Source organism: Etheostoma cragini, chromosome 21 (assembly GCF_013103735.1).
Source record: "Etheostoma cragini isolate CJK2018 chromosome 21, CSU_Ecrag_1.0, whole genome shotgun sequence".
Lineage (NCBI taxonomy): Eukaryota > Metazoa > Chordata > Actinopteri > Perciformes > Percidae > Etheostoma > Etheostoma cragini.
Window position 1 is genome coordinate 6560923 of NC_048427.1, and position 25886 is coordinate 6586808.

Genomic DNA, 25886 nt, shown 5'->3' on the forward strand with positions numbered 1-25886 from the left:
TTTTAAACTGAAGGCAGGAAATAAAAAAATGCATGGAGGGAATAAACCAAACTACAGTCATCTGAATAGGACAGAAATAAAGCTAGCATTCAAAAGAACCTTATGGCTGTATTTTTGTGAATAGGGAAAACATAAATTGACAACAGAACTGAGAACAAGAGTTAAGATTTTGGTCAAATAGCACCTAAAAATTATGAGCATCACAGAACCCATTCAGTCCTTGTGGTCGGTGTCCTTAAACCACAACAAACAGCCAAATCTGTCACGTTACGATCTTCACATGGTGGTGATAAGACAGACTGGTTTAGAAATCCTTCACAATGCCATCAAGTAATCACTCCTGTAATGTGGACCTGCATCCAAGCGTCACAGCCACAGTGTAGTCGTGCGTTTAAAGAGACCTGACACTTCAAAGTTGTGGTTGTTTTAAGGTGTACGTGGTGGGAGGAAGGACATTTCTTGTGTCAAAGCCTATGATGTTAAATGCTCCCGCATCATTCCTCCCTCACTTTCCCCCCCAGACAGTTCAGGATGGGTGTAGCCTTGAAGAGTGGGCGAACAGTGAATGCCTGCTACAAAAGACTGTAAGAGCCGAGCCTGGAGTCTTCTCGCCTCGAGCTGTCCACCCACTCCGGATCCTGCTGTTCTGTGATTAGCCTGCAGCCTCAGTCTCGTTTAGCCACCATTCAGAAGCTATGGTCTTAGGTGTAAAGTCTGATATCCAAACAACCAATTTAGACTTCTCTGTATGCAATGCCTGTCCACAGTTGTGTGTAATGAACCAGTTCATTTAAATTGGGCAGCATCCAGGCGGGGCTCCAAGCTTGTTGTGGGATTATTATCTTTGCCTTAGTTTGTCTTGCCTTAGGTTGATGAAATGTCCAAAACTGTACCTATTAGTTGTGCAAATGTTTAGTGGAATCCCACTTCTCCTCATGACTAAATATTTGAGGCCCAAGGCTAGACATCATAGTCTCTGCTTAGAAATACTCCAAGCGCTTCTTAAACGCCAGATAGAACTGATTTGTCTAACTCATGTATGGTTTTAATAAGGAGTGTGTTGGTTTTGGGCTTTGTCTTCTTGTGAGAGTAAGACTCCATCAGCTGCTGTGTGTGTGTTTGTGAGAGAGAGAGAGAGAGAGAGAGAGAGAGAGAGAGAGAGAGAGAGAGAGAAAGAGCAAAGAGCAAAGAGTAGAGAAAGAGCTTCATAAGGAACAGACGGCGCTGATGTGATGAGGTGTGACACACGGGGCATCGCTTCATCCCTGTGTTAGAACGTGCCCGGACGCTCCACAGAGCGTTTGTTCAGGTCAATCTAAGCCGATTGTTAACGTGTAAATTACTGCAGAGACTAAAATGGTCTTGGCTGAAACACGAGCAGCATCAGCCAATGAGGCAGCTTGAAGAAGAGCAACAAGTTAATTAACTTTCCCTGTAAAGGGAAATGATGTGGTGTTAGGAGACATTCAATGCAATAAGTGCACTTTTTTACTAAACTCTGACAGCTGTACACCCAGTGTGATTTACTGTTCAGGGCAGATAACGATAACCTCTGCTGTTTATTTAGCAATGCATATTTTGTGCAAGTTTGAAAAAAAAGTACACCCCTGTGTAGATCAGGAAACCCAGCTCTGCTTCTTCTTTGGACACAGAATTGCAAACTGGTTAAGAGCAGTGCCCGAGTTGATTCCCCCGCAGGAAAAGAAGAAACTTTCCTCTGGTTAAAGCCTGCCCCAGACAGAGTGGGAGGATATGGAGATGAAAGCAGATCCTAAATGTGTCAAGAGATTTTTCTATTCCTATTTCTCTTCTACCCACACAAAGCCAATGTCCATACAGTGACTCTGCAATGTGTCAGCAGCAGCCTGGGCTGGTTTAAATCTATGAGAGAGAAAGAAAAAAAAGTTTATTTTTGAGTCACCTGCCAGCATCTAAAGGAGACAACTGTGCTGTCTGTCTCCCTGCCTCCTCTCCCTCATCTCCTGCTCTCTGTTGCTCTCCCTCCCTCACTGCATTTTTCTCAGACTGAGGCGTCTATGGACCCTCTGGCTCCGCTGCTTTCGTCAGTGACTTGGAGCGCTCTGAGAACTTTGTAAACTCTCTGCGTTGGAGTGGGAAGAGAGAGGAAGGGGAGCAGTTGATGGGACGCAGCCCGGCAGCAGCAGCAGGCTCCTCTGGAGACGGCATCAGAACTCACAGCTGGAGATAATCCCCCGGGTCATGACAAGACAGCACCTATGCCTCCTAACCCCCTTGGCACTGCTGGGTCTCCTTGTGGGGCTTGCAGACCTTAGCCAAGGCTCTGCCGGTGAGGATGAGGATTACTACATGCATGAGCTGCTGAAAAGAGAGCAGTATAACCAGGTCCAAGTGTTGGAGAAGCCTGTGGCCTCGATACCTGACAGGCATGTGCAACCCAGCCAAAAGCCTGCCAAGAAAGTGCCCAAGGGAAAAGTAGACAGCAGCACGCAGACGGAAAAAAACAGAGCTGAAGTAAAATCAGGTAAAAGCCCTGCCATCTCTTAAGAAGGACAACTTGAGTAAGTGTTGCTTTTAGGTGTTGTAGTAAAACGTCATTCTTTCTCTAGAAGTCCTTCATAAAATCATCTTCACAGTGTCATGGGCCACCAATCAGCACAACAGTAGGGTTTAGTAAGAAAACTAAAGTTCTGCTGAAACTTTTGAAGTGACATAATAAGTCAGTGTTGCCACTATAGTTGACAGTATATGGCTAATCATTTAAGTTTTATCTGGTAATTAATGTTTTAACAAAACAAAAGTGAAAATAGAATTAGTAAGGATGTGCTTTGGGGTTAAACAGTAAAACAAACATTTTGTGTCAAACTTGTGTAAATGTTATGTTTCGGCTGATGCTTTGAAAGTGACTTTTTAGTACAACATAAAGCTGAAAGATCAGAGTTGAAAGTTGTAGGTAATATTTAGAAAGTTTTCTCAGGTTCAGCTAACGGGCCTAAGGCTTCAATTCAATTCAAATCACATGGTAATGGCTGTACAGAGAAAAAACAATAACTAGGACCTCCTCAGGTAGTCCGCCTCCCCCACACACACGCATAGATCAGAGCCATGTTTCTGTGTGGCTTCAGCAGGATTAACAGCCTCCCCCACTGCAGAGGTCAGGACTGCGTTGCATTCAGGGTCCAGAACACATGTGAAACCCACGTTTTTCCAACAGCAGCGAGACACAGCAGTGCTGTACATAGCTTAAAGCACTCTGTACAGGACTCTCAGCACATGCAGTAGCAGGTTTTTAGGTTTTTTTGAGATCCTGCCAGGTGATTGGAGGAAAGTAACAGGCGTGAGGGCTTTCAGTTGGTTGGTGGCAGATAATTTAGAGCAGCTGTATTAGTAACAGTGACCTCATGTTTCAGGCATCTGGCTTCACGTGTCTCAGCAGGAATACCTGCTGCAGGTGGGAATAGAGCATGAATATGTAATAACAGTGACATGTAAAGAATTCACTGCATACCTTTGATAAGAGTTGTTTGTTTTATCTCCTTTACACTGCATCATGTTAACAAGATGAATTGTTTTTTTCTTAGAGGCCCGTGAAGGCTTACTACCAGTTACATGTTGACCGTGTGCTTATGGTAGAAAAAAAACTGGAAACTCAAAGGCGTGGGAAGTAACTAAATAGATTAATTGATGCACTTTACTTAAAGCTGCACTAATCTTTATAATCTTTTTAATAATTTCCACATCTTGTATATTTAAAAACTTGGCCTTCCTGGCTGTATTCACTTTTATTTATTTTTTATGAAGAGAATGTCTTTATAATTTAAAATGATTTAAATCTTTGAAATTCCAATTTACTCAAACTTTATTTGTTAAGCTTTTAAACAACCAAAGTTGACCAAAGTGCTGTACAGAAAAATACAAGAATACAAAAAAAACATGATAACATGGGTAAAAATAATGCCTGCCCAATAAAGGTAATTAAACTAAACAATTAAATGCATTAAATGAAGTTGACATCTTGCTAGGTGTCAAAGGCCAAAGAGAAGAGGTGGGGTTTTAGAACATAATTTAAAAACAGACAAAGAAGAGGCCTGTTTAACGTGCAGAGGCAGATCATTCCACAATTTTGGAGTTTCCGCTAAGTTTTAGGCACACTCAGGAGCAGCTGATCATCTGACCTGAGAGAGTGTGTAGGTACATAAGGGCATGTATGCTCAGCAAGGTGGCGCAGGGCAAGACCATTCAAGGCTTTAAAAGCAATTTCTTTTTTTTTTTTTAAATGGATCCTTGATTGAATAGGCAGCCAGTGGAGAGAGGCTAAAATGGCAGAAATGTGCTCATGTTTACGTGTGCCAGTTAAAAGACATGCAGCAGCATTCTGTACCATCTGGAGACGGGCGATGGAGTACCCACTTGCCCCCACTTAAAGTGCATTGCAGTAATCCAGCCAAGTGGTAACAAAGGCATGGATTACCGTTTCAAAGTACTGTCTTGAAGTATTGGCTTCATTTTGGCCAGCTGCCTCAAGTGAAAGAAACTTAATTTGACAACATCCTTGATCTGACTGTCAAACTTCAAGCTTCAGATCCACTTTAACCCCTAGGTTTTTGATGCATGGTTTAACATACTGTGCCAAGGAACCCAGATCTAAAGGGGGGGGGGTCCAAGTGGTGCCACAAAAAACCATCACTTCCGTCTTTTCATCATTGCAATTTAAAAAGTGAAGAGCCATCCAGGCCTTTATTTCATCAAAATAAGTAGCAATCTGAAGAAGAACGCATCTTTCTTTTTAAGAGGCACACAAATCTGACTGTCATCTGTGCAACCGTGGAACAAAATACCATGCTTCCTAAATCAACCAAGTGGGAGCAAATAGAGAGAGAAAAGGAGAGGGCCAAGAACTGAGCCCTGTGGGACCCCATACGAGAGAGGAGCAGTGGAGGATACACAGTCACCAAGGTTAACACATAAAGTTCGGTCAGTCAAGGAATATTTAAACCACTCCAGTGCTATGCCCCTGATGCCCACCCATTGCTTCAAACGTGTGATGAATATTTCATGATCAACTATGTCAAATGCAGCCGTTAAAACCAAAAGCACAAGAGTAACACAGTCACCAGAATCAGTAGCTAAAAATATATCATTAGGTGGCCAGGTTGGAAAAGTGGTAGAGCAGGCACACATGTATCAAGAGCTTTCTGCTTCAAAGCAGAGGTCCAGGATTTGAATCCGACCTGTGACTATTTCCTGCATGTCTTCCCCTTTTCTTACCTAACTGTCCCGTCAAAAATTAAAGGTGAAAAAGGTCCAAAAATAATCTTAAAAGAGCTGATTCTGTGCTGTGCAACGTTTCAAAACCGGATTGGAAAACCCTTAGAATATTATGGCCTGCCAGAAACGCCATTAATTGACTGTGCACAATCTTCTCCAGGATTTTTGAAAGGAAAGGCAGATTGGAGGTAGGCTTAAACTTTTTGAGGACAGCAGGATCTAGAGCAGGTTTTTATTTAGGGGTTGGTAAATTGGTAAAGTAAGGACCAATGTCAAATATAGATGCGTTTCAGTTTTGGGGTTAAATTATGGAAAGAAAACTGAACTTAATGATGTGCTGGACATGTGTATGTCTCTGTTGAGTTTCACAAAATCTTAAAAATCTAAAATAAATAACGGTAAGTAATTTTTTAACAATGTAAAATTAGTATGTCTTTTTTATTCCTTTTTTGGTAAGATACGCTGTCAAATTGTGGAAAAATAATTATTTCTTTCACACATGTTAACCGAAATAGAATCATTCATCTTCATCATAATAACTTTTGGCAATGAATACATTTTCAATTCCATTTGCTTTCTAACATGTTTAGCATAACAACTTTTAAATTGTCAGAACTGTGTTTTGCTGCCCAAAGTGAATACATAAATAAATACAACAACAACAAAAAAACTAATTTATTGCAGAGCTTGAATTATTTCATTTTGGAGATTGTTTTTCACGCCCATAACAAAAGCCTGTTGTTGGGCATAATTTAAATGATCTGATAACTTTGGAGTAGCATGGAGACTTAACTGATCTGAAAGCATTACATAACGTGGGGAAACAGGGAACAGATGAAAAACCTTGCAGTGCTGTTTTTTTGCTTCACTACAAAAACTTAAAACTCTAAAAGTAGTGGTTTAACGTAAGTAGAATTTAAATACAGGACATTTACTTGTTGTGTTTATTTTGTTACTGACATGAACATTGTCTGTACCTCACCAACGTCTAAATAATCATATGTCAGAGCCTTGCATTTTACTAAAGCTGAACCACATTTTTACCCTGTCCTCAGAATGAGACGAGGATAAATACTTTCAGATGTGAGAAGGATTGTTATCACGTGGGGCCGATCCTGACCTGACACTCAGTCTAATAAAAGGAACACGCCTCCCTTCCATGACTCTGTGCCCCTGTGACTGAGTTAAATCTTGAGGCAGTAATCTTACACTATGTATTGTATTACTGTATTAAATATCTTAAATGAGCATCTGTTTAGCCCTTGTGAGTGGGGGAAATACTGTGATTGAATGTAGGAGCAATGTAAGTTAGGTTTATTTAGAGTATGTTTGCTAATTCTGTGCCCAAAGATTGTCTCTTGGTTTGGGACCCAATTCTGAATCTATCCTTGTGTGTTAGGGCTGAATCCAGCCAAAGTTTTGTCCTGTGTGAACACACCCTTTAACAACAATGAATCAGCAGTTTTAAATTTAATTGGACCTGTCAAAGCAAATGGAGAAAAACAAGTTTTATTTCTGTTCCTGTATTAATGTCTTTTCCTTCCTTAGTAAAAACAGCCAACAAAAAGGCTGAGAAGAACAAGAAGAGTGCCCTGAAAACCTCAAACAGCATCTCAGAGAGAGAAGGACCATACAACTTGATAAAAGAGGGTGAGTGAACTAACCGGTGACACTCTCACTTGTTATGTGAAATTCACAATCCCATTAAAAGTCTTCTACCCTCTGATGTGCATAGATCATTTCTTAACTTTCACGGGAGCTGTTAGGATGGGAAAAGAAGAACAAACTCTCTCAGAGATGACAAATATTTTGGAAAGGGGAAGAGCTTTTCAGAGAAGATATTTTCCCTCAGAGGAAACGTCTGGCAATATAAGATGATGCTTTCAGAAGTGGAGTCAAGCCACAGAGGCACTGAAGTCGTCTTTGAATATGAAGCATTGTGTTTGGTTTCCATGGATCATGGTATATTTGGTAAACTACAGCCAGGATGCCCCAGTAGCTTTCCTGTCTTTTTAGATGACAGATTAAACTTGCTTGACTGAGAGCGTGATTTAGGGCAAAGCTCATATGCTTTGACCTAAGACTTTCCACAGCTCCGAACGCGGTGATACTAACCTGTTTAAACTTATTCACAGTGTCCGACATTTTTTAGCATAACAGGAAGCTATATTTAATAATTCTTGGAGATTAAGAGAGGCTGTGGTGGCCAACTCTTAATTCATGTGTTTATGTTGAAACTATTGTAAAGAACTTACTGAGACAGACAGAAAGGTTGCCATTTTTAATTTGGCACTCGAGAATGGGAGCAGAAAGTTGGATATTTATGTGTGTTGGAAAATAGTAACTCCATGCCAACACACCTGGCACCAAGAAGCCCAGGCAGGCTCAGGCTCCCAAAATCATGTTTCAGTTTTCACAGCTGAAACTGTGACTCAACAACAATCTGTTTTCCAACTTCGTTTCAGCATCTCCTTGTAGCAGCTGATTTATGTAAAATGCAAAAAAAATAATATACTTTCTATATATCAAGAGCTGCATGAACTCAGCTTCAGAAATTGTTCAGCCTCAAAACTTTTAATTATCCGCCCACTGTTGGAGGTGTAGCAGAACCTCTGTGCCTGCCACATACACACATACCAAAACAATAGGGAATTCATTAAACTGCGGCCTGAGACTGGCGAGGTATTTCAAAGTTTGATTCAGCGGATGTCTCAACGGCTCATTCGTTATTCCCCTTGGACAGAAATGTGTTGAAACAAGATGTTTCTGCTCAGATAACACAGTTTGTCACATCTGCGCAGTCAAGCTGCAGAGGCTGTTGAAAAGTCAAAACTGTATCGTGGGTTCTTGTACAATGATAATTTGGGGGTAAAGTACAGTATGTCACAATGTGTCATCAAAGCGAGACCATGAACTTTTCAAAGATGAAATAATACAATCTTCTTATAAATGAAAAGCTGAACCCACAATCAAGAAAAGTAATTCAGTGAAATACACTGAGGAGATTTGCTGTTAAGGTCTGGTATGACCAGTAGCTCATGGTGGCTAATGTTAGCTAATGTTTGTAAACTCTAGATATATATCAGCATGCAACTGACAATGCAAAGTCAGTACTATAAGCTACAGTATGTTGCAGAATTTCAGGGATAAACATTTCAATTGTTTTATCACATATAAGGAAAACCTCAACAGAAGACATTTGTCATTTCCTACTTGCAGGAAATAATAATGACATAATTACACATGGATTATGAATAGAAAAGATGGCAACCGATTCATTCAATAATGTTCAATGTTGAGTTCCTATGTGGGTCCTCTTGTAAAGGATTGGATTCAGATGGGGATAATGATTTAGGACTTTGCAACATGGCAGTCACCCTGCTTTGAGGGCTGGATTGTCACTAATATGTTCACTCCATTCAGAAAGCCTGTGGCCTTACAGTGTGTGTCTGATACCAAGAGTATTTTAAATATCGGAATACAGGGTCACAAGTAGTAGTTTTATTGCTGTATAGCGTTACTGTGAATACTACACTAACTGGTCAACTTTTACATCTCAGTTTTACAGCATGCATTCATTTGCTCTCAACCTTATGTTTGCTCAATGCACCAAACGTAAATTGACTCATGCATGTGTGGATTTTGGATGCTGATCATCTTTTTATTTGGCTTCTTAACAAATCCGGGTTCATGTGATTGGTCTCCAGTGCCTCTGACATATTAGGCTGCTGGAACAGTTATACAATGCAAAGGCTGCTTCCTTTATGGGTCAAAGACTTTACTGCAGTATGTGTCCAAAATTCCATGCATACATCCTATAAAAACCAAATTCCAAGCCACAGTATTTCTTTGAAGAACATGTCTTTGTCTTCTTTGTGCCTGTTACACTTCTGGGTGTTCATTTGCTGTATGACAGCAGCATGTGCCGCATGTGCTGCATGAAAAAACAGATCAGTGCACTACTCTTGCTCTGAAATTCTTTCGCTATGATCCGGGAAGTCTGCAAATGATCTGACCTGAAGAGCCGTTGGGCAGCTGGAATTTCACACATCAATCTTGATTTTCCCATTTTGCACTCACTGGTTGATATCCATTGTAGTGCAAAGGATGAGCCAATCTCACACAAAGAGCTCTATTTAGTGAACCAACTCTGTTTCTGCAATCACTTAAAGATAGGCATTTGTTCAAATGAACGACAAACTCCCTCCAGCAGCAAATGAAAACATTCTTAAGTCATTTGCAGTTTTCTCTTTTAAGGAGTGTGTTTTTCTAAAATAGTGCCTTGAAGACAGCTGCAAGCCTGCCAAACCATTGCTGTGGCATTAGTGGGTTTTACTGGATGGTTGCCATACTCAAGGAGTTAATTACAAGATGATTTGTCACATCGATGACTGCTTATTGCTATCAAAGATGGACGTAAAGATATATACATGTAAGAAATATATGTAGATATATGAAGATTTCTCATGTCCTGTGGTCTGGGCTGGGAGGATGCCTTCAAGGTATCATTAGGATCATCATCTACTGTAGTTAGGTCTTACAAGTCTGAGAAGATAACTCAAATAACGCGGATGAGGTCACAGTGATGTCATCAGTGTTATTTGAGTTTTGGCTTGGAAACTTAAAAAATTGATCAACCAAAGGCATAGAGTTTTAAAAACAGCAAAAAGGTTTCTTTAATGGGAAATTACAAAATAAAAATCAGGGTAAATAAGCCTCTGCTGCTTTGATTTATTTTGTTTTTTAACTATCTGTCCCACAACTTTTTGGAGGGAACTATGTTGCACAAAAGGTCTGGAAGGATCACGACTTTTTCATGATTTTGACCCGTTTGTCAGCTTATCCAATTTCTGCTAATAGCATTGGCACCAAAAACCCTCTCAGTCTAGCAAGTATTCCAGGGTTTCAGCACAGAGTGGGCATGCATTAAGTAAATGTAGGCAATCACATATATGAGAATAGACCTTCTTATTAATCTTTATTTTACCAAATAACTTAAAAAAGGCTTGACAGGTTTGTAGCTGCTGCAATTTCCCATTTTTGCCCTTTCATGACATTACATTTTTTCAATTTAATTATATATTCATTGTGCTGTTAGATGGCTGTGATAGGCGTGCATTGCAAAATTAGAAAAAAGAAAGCGTTCTTAGTGTACAGTCATTAATCATTTATGAAGACTCACACATTTTGAAATGCATAGCAGTTTATACATCAAAGCCTCTGTCCCTCATTTAAGCTCCATTTCCTTCACACAGACTCACCTTTTGTAGTTTGATTTCCCAGGTTTTGAGAAAATGAGGTGTTCACAGACAGAAGAGTAGAAATGAACTTTTCCTGATTTGTCTCCTACAGGTGATCAAATTAGCTGCAAAGGACACGGGCTTTGACAACAATAACTCAAGATGTAATGAGTTTTGCATCTTGAGTAATTGTTGGAGGCAGAATGAAGAAACAGCAACACAGTTACCTCAGTAACAAACACAGAGTTCAGCTGCTGTCTTCATTTGGTTCACATTTGAGCACACTGTGAACAGTCTAAATGTTCTTATTACTGTTGAGTCAAAGAGCTATACCATACTGTGCAGAAAGCAATTATCCTGGAGCACTGCAACACATGATACATAACATCAGCGTCACAGGCTAATTTGTCACTCTCGTTACCCAGAATGCCCTCCCATGGGACTGGAGACATTGAAGATTGATGATTTCCAGCTTCATGCTTCAACTACGAAACGCTACGGCCTTGGTGCTCACAGAGGTCGACTTAACATTCAGGTGAGATGAGAACGTAAATTGTTGGAAGCTTGGGTAAGCTTACCAGAAATGTTGGGACTTGCATTATATATTTCACCTTTCTTGAATGCGTCAAGCCTCATTTAGCCCCTCAAATTAGCAATACAAAAGAAATATAATCCAGAGATAGCATCTTTTAATTTTAGAATCAGTTTAAGTTCATGTTCAAGCTCTGTGGAAAGATGGCGCCTGCGATAACTGTCTTTTGCTCAGTTAATTGTGGATGACATTATCATGAGCTTGCAGTAACTCAGCAACTGAATAGTGATAGTGTTGCCATCGAACCAGGGCCACATCCCCAAGACTAACAAAAAAGATTGGTATCTGGGAAAAGAGGAATTTCCTGTTAGTGCAAGCAGTGTTTGAGGGCATTAGCATGTGTCCTGTCTGCAGCACGCCTCATCTGCTGCAGGCTGCACTGCTTTCAATCCATACAATTAATGCAACATGCACACATGCTCTTAATCCCTACAAGACGACAAGGCATTATGTGTCAGGAAACACAGGATTAGTTTTTTGTTGGGGTGTGTGCACACCTCTGTGTGTGTGTTAGTGCCTCTCAAGAATCCTACAAGGGCAGAGATGCAGTAGAGTCCATTATAGAAACAATTACCCGTAAATCATGAGAAAAACTGATAGAACAGTTGCTGCCTGTTGAATTGGGCTTTTGGCCATGTAGCTTGGCTTTTTTCATTTTTTGTAGCTGCAACAGTTTGTTTGATTCCAGACACCAAGAGTTATGTGATGTAAGGAATTTAACTTTCCCTTTTTCATATTTGGAGATGTATACTGGCGGTGAAACATGAACAATTGAAATGCTAGACACCACTCAACACCCTCTAAATGTGTAATATATGTAACGTTGTGTACATAAACACAACCTCCTTGGCAGAAGTAGGCCTATTTACTTGCCGAATCATCAACAATCATGCCACACTGAATCTATAGGAATTTGGTTCAAGGCAGCTGAACACTTACTTCCTAAGGCTGGAAAATACTTCTCCTAGCAGCATGTAAATAAAAGTATGGGTATCGCTTTGTTTTCTTTCTCAATGAAGACATTTTTATCTTTTTCGTTTCGAACCTGCATCCTGACAGGAAGTTGGATAGACCTCACAGCTTGTTTCAAGCACAGAGCCACGCAACTTTCAGTACTGGAAGATGTGTACATGTTTGTTTACTGAGTTATAATTCTAACTTAGATACATTCTTCCAGAAATCCATTCACTGAGGCAACTTCAGACGTACATGACTTATTCTAAAATCCTAACTTTCTTCATGTTTGACTTTGACAAAAGACTTTTAATTTTGATGTAAACACTTTATAAGGAATTAGACACAAGACTGTGATGTTGAGTATTAAACCTAAAATTATTCAGAAATTTGTCAGATCATCACTGTGTTTCACACCCATTCCAATTCTATCTTAATGTGTGTAATCTTAATTTGTACAAAAAATGTCAATTCACATTCTTCTTGATATTATTTGAGTGGTGTACTTCAAAGAGAGTTGACAGATATGAGAAAGAGACAGTGATTGCACACACTCAGCGTTTACAGTGCAGTATGTCATCATAATCTTAGCAGTTGGATGAAGAACAGAAAGAAGCACACACACAGCATGTGTGTGACTGTTCACGCATTTCGCTCTGAGCCAACAGTGTCAACTGGTAGAGTACGGGCTTCATGGAGTGTGTAGCATTGTAATAAGTTAGTTTCAATGCTCAGTCCATTAAGGCTTTGTTTTTCACTTGTTCACTCCATTAGTTATGATCTAGTCTGCTTTGAGTGATGTAGCCTGTTTTATAACATTTACAGCACTGCCTTCATCATGGTAAAAGAAACATTGATCTACTGCAGCTAAGCTGATTCTTATCTTGACAGCATATTTTAGTTTCAGAGGTTAAAATCGAAACATCTCAGCCTTGACTTTTGCATGCTTCAACCCCTCCACTGTCAACATAGTGACCTTTAACAAATATTTAACAAATGCAAGCAAGGCGGAGGTGTACAGCATAAGTGTGTTGCACCAAACAGACTGTGTGTTTGTGTTACCACATGGACATCTGGGATAAAGTTCTGCTCTACACGGTTGTTTTCTGGACTGCAGGCTGGCCTTTATGAAGATGACCTTTATGACGGGGCCTGGTGCGCTGGCAGAGATGACCCGCTGCAGTGGTTTGAGGTGGATGCCAGGAGGCTGACTAAGTTCACAGGGGTCATCACACAAGGCAGAAGCTCCCTCTGGTCGTGAGTAGGAACCCTACAGACACGCATAGAGAGTTGCACATGGTTGAGAATGAGGATCCAAGCTAACGTTAAAGGCTAATTCTGGGGCATGGGGTTCATGCCAGTTCTCTAAATTGCCTTAAATCAAATGATAGGGATGTCTGTTTGAAGTTTATTTTAAACCATCAGAGTAGGGATCTCTAACAGGGGTCTGGGGCCCCTAGGGGGAACTCAGAATTAATTATTTTCATTACAGAAAAAATACTTTGCACATCTATAACAAGAGACAGGTGCGTTGGAGGGGGAAAAGTTGGAAAGAAACTCCTGCACACTGTCTAACTTGTTTCTTTGCAAATGTTGAAAGTTTTTTTTCAAAGATGAAAATGTCTAAACATGAATCCAACATGTCCAATCCAAAAGTATTGGCAACTACAAATCAGCCTATTTGTGAAGAAAAAAGCAGTACATTGATCCGAAGCTCACTGGCCTGTAGGTGGTCACTAAGGGAGCCACCCACAGACACAGTTCATCCTAAGGATTCAATGTGCAACATAAAAACATGATTTATAAAAACATACCAACAATTGTTATAATAGCTCAGTATTCTATGCACTAAAAGGGTATGTATAAAGTCTTTAGGCTGCACACGTTATTGTTGGCCCGGTTTAATACGCAATTTAATAATAATAGGGGGTCCCTGCTCTGTCTCTCTCACAGTTGGGGTCAGTGAATTCAAAAACGTAGTAGACCCCTGCCTTAGAGGACACTCATTTTTGTAGATCAAAAAAGGAACTTCTGACAAATCTTCAGAATTATGCACATTTAATATGGATTAGAAAAGGAAAAAATTGAAAAATTCAATATGAGGGAAGAAGCAAACAAACAAGTTATGTCATGCCATTCATAAAACGCTTTTTGCTTCAACAACCTGCAATTTGCTACCCCTGTTATTTTTTATTAGTGATATACTTATATGAGAAGTTCATTTCAAGCACAGGTTGACATCATGACATTTTTATAAGTCAGAGACAGAGTGTACAGACATGGTCGGACAGCTCTGTGAGGCTGTACTTACAGTAGGCACAGCAGCACTTTGAGCTAATACCAGCGTGCTAAAATGTTCACAAGGATGATGCTAACATGCCAACATTTATGTCTTATATCTAATATGATATTTACCATGTTCACAATCTCAGTTTAGCATCATGGCATGCTAACAATTGGCAATTAGCACCAAAGTACAGTTGAGACTGATGGGACATGAATGTGTGGACCACATTTCATGGAAATCTATCCAGTAGTTTTTGATATATGATATGTTGTTATAACCATGGCATATCAACATGGTTATATCCAAACACAGTAAGGAGCCAAAAATCTAATAAACTAATTCCCATAGTTATTTCAAAATAACTGTGGGAAATAAAAACTAGAAGCAGAGAGGCAGCAATAATTGTTCCAGAACTCTAAATGAGTCTTGAATGTTCCTCTAAACCCAACTGGAAGATTGTACTTCACAAATATAAACAAAACAAGGTTTTCAATCTCGTCCACATGGCGTAGAACCTTCCCTGGCGTTTGCCCTTTTCACAAGTCTTTTCTGATCCCTTCACTGTGGGATTAAGGATTTATGAGTTTGATTGATTGGAGTACAGCCTCATTCTTTCATCTCTCTTAAAAGGGCATTGCATTTTAAAAACAACACTGGAGAAGTGTTTTTACTGCACTGTAAGCTTGTTCAATCCACTCAGATGAAGGACACCATGATGTTGAATGATGATGAATGATTGAACAGTAGGGATTTGAACACATTTTAAGACTTCAGTTATATTTACTGGAAGTGTAAACTGACTACAACATGGGAGGAGTTTACTTTGTGCTGCTGACGGTGTCTATGAAGCTCGTTATGATATGAATTATAGTACCATCATGTCTCCATTGCAAATTCTGTAATGTAACTTCCAAATACAAAGGCATGTGTATAATCTCACCGTCCACTGCCTCACCTCATCAGTACACCAGCCTGCTGCGTCCTTTTTGAGTATGAAGACATTTACTTAAAATTGAAAACCCAGAAATGCATCTCATCGCTTCAAGTACCATGCAAGAGTGTGTTGTTACTGTTTTTAAGATTAAGTTAAAATACGTACAATCATATATGATCGAGTAACACCTTTCTGATGGTTCCCACCCCATCCTGGTAGTCAAGGTGATTCACCTTGAATTATTCAGCCCACACTTCAACAAAACTGGATTCTATATCATGCTAGACCGGACTATGCGCGCTTACTGTGTCAGAGAACATTGCAGAAAACTCCTCCCCACTGTATAGGTGTGTGTTGCCTACAGTAAATTGTGTTTTGCCATAATGGCTTTAGGGTAGCATTTTCAAATAGGGAACTTAAAGTAAAATATATGATGTGTTTGCACCTAACCAGGGTCCCATTTCCACCAAGACAATGTTTGTTCTTTGTACTTCTTAATTGGAACGGATGGGCCCAGACTTCTAAAAACTGGTGTGTAGTAGAGCATTGCGAGATACTTTATTAGGCTGTGGTGGTGATTTTCCTTCTAGAACAGCACGATCTGAGAGCACGGAAGACACCGAGGCTCAAGACAGCATTTTGCCCGCAATTAGCTCTGTGGGGCATGTAACTGTCTGCGGTGTCTATAACAGCACTTTAATTAGCAGAACTGGGAATTCTTACCAGGCTGGACCAGCTCAGCCCTGATGCCTTTATCCAGGAGCTGGGAAGCCACTGTCAACCTACATACTGCTCACGTGGGTAGAGCTCTGTCTGGCGTGATGGGACGTTAAATCACCTGTGAAGTGTTTTCACAGATAGACATAAAAAGCATTGAATTATTACTCTGTGCTCTACCTAAACTACTTTTTAAATGGAAAATTTAGAAAAATAAATAAGAAATGATCTATCACTGTGATTATTAAGTCTGCGTTGTTTTTGTCATAGCTAGATTATTGTTGCCAGGACCATAGCCAGGATTTTTGAAATGCTAATTTAAGAAGTTCAAGGTTGTTTATTCAGTTGACAGTACAATATATTTTCGGTAAATTACTGAAATCAGCCTGTAAAACACTTACCATACTGGTAGACGTGTTTTTGAAATTCTGCTTCCAACCTTTTTGCTAAGCTAAATGGCAGTTGACCAGAGTCATATTTAACGTACAGATGTGGTCTCATCTCATTGGCTAGAGAGCAAGAAAGTGCTTTTTCCAAGAAGTCAAACTATTCCTTAAACATTTACTGTGTTTTTTCGAATTCATGACTCATGCATCACTCACATAAATAATCCAGTGCATTGTGAGCCTGGTCCTAGACCCCTGAATCTACGCCAACATTTCTGATTTGTTCAGCGATTCAAATGAAGAAATGAATGAATGAATGAAGTGGAACACAATGGAAATTCACTCTGATTATCTGGCAAACATATTCTGGAACTCAGACCCAAAACTCAATCCAGTTAAAATGAAAGTAATTTGTTTGGCAAACTTCACTGTTGCTCATGTTTCAAAAATGTAAGCAATAAGAGGCTCAAGTGACACTTGATATAAGTAAATATTACGAATATAAATTATTTGACCTCCTCTTCCATTTTGCTACTTTTTAACAGACTTCCATCATGTGAGAATGAAGCGTGTTCAAGCTGAGTGACTTCCTCAGAGTCACCTCATTTGCATTAAATTCAGCCTGATAAGATGTTTCTTTTCTTCCACCCATGCCCTGATTTTCTCATCCTAACAGGAGCGATTGGGTGACCTCGTATAAGGTGATGGTGAGCAATGATAGTCACACCTGGATAACACTGAAGAACGGCTCCAAGGACTTGGTGAGTAACAATCATGACATTAAAAGCTACTTTCTCCTGAAAAGTATCTATAAAGTAGGCAGTTTTTATCACACTATAAAGCTTTTAAGCGCAAGCATTATTATGCTTTCTCCCCATAAACTAGCTTCATAAGGAGTCTTGTTTTGTGTGTCCCTTGTTGACTGGAGCATAATAGAAAAATTAATTCTTGTCTGACAGTCATTACAGAGGAAGATTTACCTCTCTGCTTATTTCCAAGCTTAATGAGGGAGGCAGTAGTAAACACTGATGATCCTCAAGCAGATGGGAATCTGATTCTGGCTCATTGTCAGAGTTACAGTCTCAGCACTTGATGTAATTGAATAGACAGGAATTTATTGACAACAAACTAAAACAGCAACTGATCACTGATGCATTCGGCCTGTGAGAGTACAACAATATTAATAATCCTATTATCAATAAGCATGCAGATCAGATTATGTCTTTGAGGAAAATGATATCCTCGCTGCTCCCCACTGCAGTTCACGTCGCAGCTAATGACATCTTGGTGTAACCCTACACTCCCTTGGCTGGTGATGTCATAGATGTGGGAGATAATGCCCCTACAGTAATTTAGTCTATAAGCTACAAGCTTCCCGCTCACCCACTCACACACCTTTTATGCCAAATGCCAAACTGTCTTGCAAAATGCCAAAGGGTGCAGCGAAGATTTAGAATGGTGGGTGTTAAAATTTACAATAAATTCCTGGTGGTATCAAGGTTTAATCATGTTCTAAAGGTGCGTGAATGTGTATTTGCTTTGGGTTATGCGGCCCACAGCATAACAACCATTGTCCTGCGCATGTTCTCACTGAATTTATTCCATTTCCAAAAGCTTCTTCAACATCGGCTGTATGTCCTTTTCTTTATAAATGGTGTCTTCGTGAATTTATTAGTGTTTTTGATTGTCTTTACACATCTTTTAGGGACAATGACATTCTAGGCTAATATTTGGTTAATTTACAACTCCTGATCAAAAGGCTTTGTCCTTGATGACCAATGTCATAAAATAGCTCAAATCAACCGATGTTCAGTTTGCAAAAAAATGTCTAAAAAATTGTCCTTTTTTCACCTTTTGGATGAATGTGTTCGCCTAAGTAGATCTTCACTGGCAACAAGGAAAAGGAGATCCCAGTCCAGAACATCTTTCCTGCGCCAATGATCGGCCGATACATCCGAGTCAACCCTCGCTCGTGGTTTCCCAGCGGCAGTATCTGTATGAGAGTGGAGATCCTTGGTTGTCCCATGCCAGGTGACGGGTTTGTATGTCCTCCCGCTGGAGGGTAGAAACATCAGGTTGATTTAGGATTGGGGACTAGTTCAGACACACAGAACTAAAAAATACAGCATTCACGCTCTCAGAAAGACAAGTATGCAGTAATACAGTAAGCACTTTCGGAATTGATGCCATTGTCAAGAGGATAGCCTCCATGCATCCAAAATGAAAACAATTGTACCAGTGAAAGATTTGCACAGCAGGGTCACACATTTAAGTAAAAATAAAAAGAGAGAAAATATGGTTATTTGTAATTTGGCAGAACTTGACCTCAACTGCAGGAAAGGAAGAAAGGTGCCAATGGTCTCAATCCACCTAACATGACTGATCGTTCCTTTTCTTTGGTATCATTGCAAACAAAATAAGTCATCCACCTCCTTTATATGTTTTCTGATTCCTCACAGATCCCAATAATTACTACCACCGACGCAATGAAGTCACAACGACAGACAACTTGGACTTCAGGCACCACAGCTATAAAGAAATGAGGCAGGTGAGTCACAGTGAACAGAAAACAACAGACATCAGCCGCCTGCTTATTCAAAGACGCCAGAGCATGGAGCAATAAAACATCTTGTGTGACTGCGAGCCAACACCAGACAAGTTGTGTCCTTTGAGAGAACAAAGTGGGCAGTAACAAATGAAGTGAGCGCTGCCAGCCACATGAAAATGCATTAACCATCTCCTGGGTTGTGTCATTACTTATTCATATAGTTGTCATGAACAGTAGCCTGTTTGGACCGAGAAGGACAGCTGTATTTGTCACGGATTACACTGTGACTGAGTGGTTGTGAAGGTACAAGTGCTGTGAATCGCAATTGCCTGTGATGTAGCAGCTCCCTCATGCCAAACATTCAACTACAGGTGTCCTAAATTGCTGTTATGACCCACAAAGAGACTTACTCCAATTAATGCTCTGAACGTATGTCTCATTGTAAAGCTTTTTTCCCCCTGTTTTTTTCCTGCTATTTTTCTCTGTAATGTGTATCACGCAGGGTGTCCATCCTCAATGGACCTTTGCCAAGAAAGGAAGGACTATTTTTGAAACTCAGCTCCTAAAGACTTGACATTTCTTTTCTACATGTACTCATTTAGCTGGTACCGTATCTCACCCTTATCCACAGCCTTTTAAAATAGTTCTGTGTCAGTGGAAATAGCCACATTGTGGCTTCTCAAATAAAGTACATGTGCCATGAGAGGAGTGAAAAGAGAACTGATTTTAATGTAGCCTTGAGAATACTGATATTGTCGGAGCGAGGACAGCTGAAAGATATAATAAAATAGTTGGAAAGAAAGAATATTTTCCACATATTTCAAAGAGGAAGATATTACAATACCATAACCCTTGCACATCCCGACCAAGAAGCTTCTCTTTAATGATGACATTAGTTTAAAGTGGCTATATGTAACTTTCAGTTTGTGTTGATTTCAGCGGCTTCTTTGGACAAAAGCGGTAGTGATTTCACCCCACTTGGTGGTGGCGTAAATGTCAGATGATGCAGATACTCATTCATTTTAAAAAGGGGAGAATGTTACAGATGCAACATTGCACTTCTAAGTGTTGCATATGGTAATTTAGCCTACTTTGAATGTATCGTGACCAAACCGGGTATCACTGTCTCTGTGTTACAAGCCAAAGCAATAAGAGTTTGTTGTAGCAACCAACATAATAAGAACATAGATTTATATAGCGCATTTCATAAAAACCAAAGGACGCTTTACACAAGTACAAGGGGACAAGAGAGAAGAAAACAGATTTCTTAGCAGCTTGTTAGTCTTTATCATGCTGCACTTCCTCTTTGTGTCTCCACACATGCCCACATGGTAATAGAAGTTGTTGCTATTTTAATCAGCTCCCCCACAAAACTGTTTTCATAATTTTCTTGGCTGCCTTTCCACACATTTTTTATATTTCTCTATAAAATATAATAATCCTTACTAAATAAGCAACAGTCAAAGTTAAAGGTTTGATTGAAAGTAACCAAACAACCCACCAGCTGTCATTGGGTTCTAATTCAAAGGTTACTCAATCCTGATTGGTGCATGGAAGTATGCAACATCTTTTTTTCTTAAGCAAACTAGCAGCAAAGAAAAAAACTAGCAAAATCTCTCATCAAAATAACCAAAACGTTGGCAGGCAATTGTGTGTTTGTGTAGTACTCTTTTATTTATTCTTTTAAGGAAATAAGTTTTCAAGGCCTTTGGTTAAAAGTCTTACATTCAGTGTTGTTCATAAGTTAAAGTAGGCAGTGAAATGTTCTTAAAGCACCTGAAAACAAGTGCTTTTCTGTATGTAACATTAAATATTCCTAAATGTCAAGTTAAAAGTTAAGTACAAAAACACAAACTTTACATAATATATTGAGAGCTGATGCTTTATTATTTACCATCCACAGCTTATGAAGGTGGTCAATGAAATGTGCCCTAACATTACCCGGATCTATAACATAGGAAAGAGCCACAGCGGCCTCAAGCTGTATGCCATAGAGATTTCTGACAACCCAGGAGAGCATGAAGTTGGTGAGTATATTTAAGGCTTCAGGACGTGATTTAATGCAAAATAACATTAGAGACATCACACTGCGTTGCTCTGAGCAAGGGTCGTGTACATTTAGTTGCAGTGATTGCATATTTAATATCCCTCTTTCTCCCCCTCATCTCTCCCTTCGTATGGACCTGTTGTCTAGGTGAACCAGAGTTTCGTTACACAGCAGGTTTCCATGGTAACGAGGTGCTGGGACGAGAGCTGCTCCTCCTGCTGATGCAGTTCATGTGTCTGGAGTATCTGTCCGGCAACCAGCGGATACGTCACCTGGTGGAAGAGACCAGAATCCATCTATTGCCATCTGTCAACCCCGATGGGTACGAGAAAGCCTTTGAAGTGGTAGGTCTGCAAGGCGGCCATTAGGGACCTCATATCACACGCTGGCCACACGCTGAAAACAACATATTTGTGGTCAAGTCTCATGAGAGAGTATGTGGTGCATGCAGGAAAAATTGGTACGAATCATCTGGTGGAAATGCCTTGATAAACAATGAATGTTTTTTATTTATTGTAATACATTGTAAATGGACATTGGCTGCCTGTTCTGCTGTAAATGAGCACTGCAACACATGCTGCTAGGCATTGTCTCAGGACTGAGAGATTAAAGGGCCAATATTCATGATACACAAATAGATAGATAAAGATATAGATAAAGAGGAGGTCAAAAGCAAGGCTGAGTGCTACACTGCTTTACAGTCAATGATATCATGTATTTTGGTGACCCGATGTGTCGATGCACTGCACAGTATGTACTATAACACATTGTTTTACAAAAGCTAATGGTGCCATGTTAGCTTGTACTGAAATGCGCATGTACATTAAAAGAAATGAGAGACCATTCAGCCCTATGTGACGTACACAAGTGCAGTGGACAGGCCGGTCTTTTGTTTTTCAGCTCATATAAACACTATGGCTGATGGCATCATGGCATGAAAGATGAATTAAGCTATAGCCATTGAGCTATATTGTTGGGATTAACATTAAATCAAATTACTCTGTCTAATATGAAAGGATCACTAGAGTACTAAGTAAGTACTATGCCTTAGAATAAATGCCCCACTCTGCATCTCTACAGAGTTAAGCAGCTTTTTTTGGATGAGCTTTGATGGCAGGGAGGCCAAATGTGACGATAACCTCACTCCACACCTCCCATGAAGCCATCTGAGCCATGTTACATTGCTCCATCTGCGATCATAGAACTGCTGTTATTTTGCACAGGGTTCAGAGCTCAGCGGTTGGTCTTTGGGTCGATGGAGCAATGATGGAATAGATATTCACCATAACTTCCCCGATCTCAACTCCATCCTGTGGGACGCCGAGGCAAAGAAGTGGATCCCTCGCAAAATGTTCAACCACCATGTGCCCGTCCCAGAGTGGTACCTATCCAAAAATGCTTCAGTGAGTCTGAATAGTGTTATATTGTATTTTTAAAATATTAAATATGTATATTATATCATCCCTACAGGTAAAGACATGCAATTTCCTGATTAAAGCTTACAGAAATGCCACGTGTTCCCAAAATCTGCAGGCTGCAACTTCTGAGATATTTAAACATTAGCAATTTAATTTAACATTTCCCACAGCTTTTATTGTTTACAACGCACAGTCAAAAAAACGATTTTGTGTTTATATTTAAAAATGTGATTGCCATTCAGATTCCAGGGACTTCACCTACAATGACATGTCCTTACCCTGCACCTCCACTTTAACAAACAAATCCTATGAGTGAAAAGGGTAAAACAGGCTCGTGGGCATACCAGTGATGTCTAATTTGAGTGAAACTGATGCTTTTGCTATTTGTGACGAAGAGGCTGTGAGCCAAAATAGACCCAGCGACCTATTAAAAGCTCATCCTCACGAGTGTTTTGACGTGACCGAGAGCCACGAGTGAGTCACACAGAGCCTCCAGAATAGCTGCTGCAGCTGCAGAGCTTGGATCCCCATCTGTGCTTACGGAGCTGTGAAAACTAACCTCGCTCGCCTCACCGACCGGCCCCACCAGTGCTCAGATATAGGAGGGCTGGTTTAATTATGAGTTCAAACAGCAGCCGTATTTTTTCAATCAATATCCTGATTGTAACATGCAAACTCAAGCCATTGGACGCAAGCTGGCCTGCTGCCTCTTGATGAAAATGTGTTGACTTTTCAGACTAAATATAAGTAAAAATAGTTCATAGTATTGGTGTGAGTGACCAGCATGTTTGATCGCTTTAACACTCCGTCTTAAGAGCAGTGAAAATGTTTTCACCGTGAGGGAGTTAATTTTGCAATCACAGCACTGAGCTGATTTTGTGAATTACATTATCCTCCCCTCTCCTGGGTCCCCGCTGTAGGTTGCTGTGGAGACACGGGCTCTGACAGCATGGATGGAGAAGATGCCCTTTGTGCTGGGCAGTAACATCCAGGGAGGCGAGCTGGTGGTGACTTTCCCGTACGACAAAACTCGCTCCCAAGGGGTGGTCAGAGAGCCGACCCCGACCCCTGATGACCACGTCTTCCGCTGGCTGGCCTTCTCCTACGCGTCCACACACCGCCTGATGACTGCTGCCAACAGAAGGGTCTGCCACACCGAAGATTTCGCCAAAGAGGACGGCACCATCAATGGAGCATCCTGGCACACCGCGGCTGGCAGTTAGTGTCCATAGATGCCCGGGTGTTTTGTTTTCACTGATCCCCTTACACTGTATTTTGCAGGATTTCTCTGCTCAGCTCTGATCCTTTTGAGCTGTAGCTTTGTTTAGCACACATGAACACATCTGCATATTCAGTATTGAACCCCTTTGGCTGTTTTGAAGTGTGTATATTTCAGCTTGAAGCATCATGTGAGAATTCAAAGGCAGACAATGTAAGGCAAAAGTGAAAGTGATTCAAACCCATTCCACTCTTAATTAAAACCCCAACTTCTCCTCAAATGTGACAAAATGCTGACTTAAGTTGACCCCACCCTACAGATATTTTTTTCTTTTTTTGGCAGGTATGAATGACTTCAGCTATTTGCACACCAACTGCTTTGAGCTGTCGATGTATGTTGGTTGTGACAAATTCCCACATGAGAGCGAACTGCCTGAGGAGTGGGAGAACAATCGCGAGTCACTTCTTGTCTTCATGGAGCAGGTACAGAGGCAAAGCAGCCCCCTGCAACTCACACAGACACACAAGACAACACGTGTGCATGCAAGCGAGCCAAATAAACACGTTATTTTAGGAATGTGAAATATCACTGTGTTCCTGTTTATCTTCTCAGTACAGTGTTTACTAAAAATGCTGCATCAATACTGTACAAGCTGATCTCACACTCTACACATTCTCAAGAGTATTTTAACAACGATCCATTTAGATAAATGGATGTTTAAACCCTTTCTGAAATTTGCAGTAAAACCAATTATTGAGATAGATATCGATGGTTGCAAAGGTTGTGCCAAAATAAGGCTGCATTGTCATGGGTACTTTGGAAAGACTTGTCGGCCGGTTGTGTCATATTCTCTCTTGTGATGTGGACTTCAGAGGCCACATGTTGGGTCACAGCTCTAATTTATGATTGAAGCTGGATCAGTGGGAAATATATTAAAACATGTTTAACTTTGAAGATCTTTCATTATACATGACATGATCACGTTGTGTAATCATGAAGTAGATATTGATGGGTAAACTTGGAGCTGGCTTCACACGTGGTTGCCTTGGGGCATGCTTTTAATGTGCAGGTGCATCGTGGGATTAAAGGTGTGGTGAGGGACCTGCAAGGGCGCGGAATAGCGAATGCCATCATCTCTGTGGAGGGCATCAGCCATGATATTCGCACAGGTACAACATCACATTTCCCCTGATTCTTCCAATACCAACCAAATGACTTTTTTTTGCAGCAGCATGTAGACATTTTATCACTTCATCTCTGTAATTTTATGTGAGCAAGCTTAGATTTTGCAATCAAAGCAGCAGGGCGCACTGACACAACTGTCTACCCTTCAAATGATTCCTTAGGAATGACCACTGTAACAAGGAATAAACAGCATACACAATAGCAGCTGGAACAGGGTGGCGTCTGACTCAATTTACAATCATAGCCAGCGTCGTTGAGGCCTCCTGCTCTGAATTTGACTATCGATTGTTTGTCCTCAAGGCAATCTGTGCTGATGCCTAAAATAATGCAGCCTTCAAAGCCAAAGCAGTTTTGTACTTAGAGCGTGAAATTGACTGTCCAAAAGGACATTAGTCCATATTATTCCTGGAATAAAGTGTAAGCCACTGTTTCCTTTCTGAAACCTTGCTATTCTCAGTTACAGTCAGGAAAGATTTCAGGGTATTTATTTTGAAAAATGTACCTTTTCAGCTGCTTTGAATTTAAATTGGAACTGTTTGAACCTTCAAAAACAGACGTTTGCAAAGCAGTTGTCCAGCTATCTGGATGAATCAACTGTATTTGCTGAGAAGGCAGGACAGAGCCTGAATGCTACTCGTTCACATTGATATCTGAAAGATGTTCTTGCCAGACTGATTATTCAGGGGTGGCGGACTGGGGCTAGCAATGGGACTGAGTACCCAGGGCCCTCAGAATGTCTTTCCACAGGGCCTAGAATGTTGTGCTACACCCCTGTGAGTGTTTACTGGCTTGTTAGAATTTTATGTTTAAGCATTCTAGGAAGCAAATAGATTCTCTTCTACCATTTGTATGCGAGATGGCAGATGTCCACATGTAGCGTTCGGGTGGCCTATAGTCTATATCCACAACGTTCCACTTCTGGTATTGCTTTGGAGCTGTAGGAAATTCAACCGGATGCATGTCTTTTTGCCGATGTCCGTTTCCTTGCCCTTCTTTGTGTTGGAATTTTAAACTTCGGTCAATTTATGAGGACTATGGTTGACAGTTACTAGATCTCTGCATGGTAAATTGAGACACCTACAGTTGTGTTCGAAATAATAGCAGTGCCTTTA

At 40.4% G+C, this 25886-nt stretch overlaps 1 protein-coding gene across 1 annotated transcript in view; it reads left to right on the top strand.

The window, feature by feature from the left end:
• Positions 1–1695: 1695 nt before the first annotated feature.
• Positions 1696–25886, top strand: part of cpxm2 (carboxypeptidase X (M14 family), member 2) — a 26243-nt gene continuing 2052 nt past the window's right edge. The window contains exons 1-13 of the mRNA XM_034860162.1: positions 1696–2503; positions 6796–6897; positions 10913–11022; positions 13151–13290; positions 17034–17118; positions 18238–18388; positions 18817–18905; positions 20809–20932; positions 21100–21296; positions 22176–22355; positions 23291–23588; positions 23932–24071; positions 24659–24758. Of these exons, the coding sequence (XP_034716053.1) occupies positions 2221–2503; positions 6796–6897; positions 10913–11022; positions 13151–13290; positions 17034–17118; positions 18238–18388; positions 18817–18905; positions 20809–20932; positions 21100–21296; positions 22176–22355; positions 23291–23588; positions 23932–24071; positions 24659–24758 (1999 nt within the window). The 5' untranslated portion in view covers positions 1696–2220. The remainder of the gene's footprint in view (positions 2504–6795; positions 6898–10912; positions 11023–13150; positions 13291–17033; positions 17119–18237; positions 18389–18816; positions 18906–20808; positions 20933–21099; positions 21297–22175; positions 22356–23290; positions 23589–23931; positions 24072–24658; positions 24759–25886) is intronic.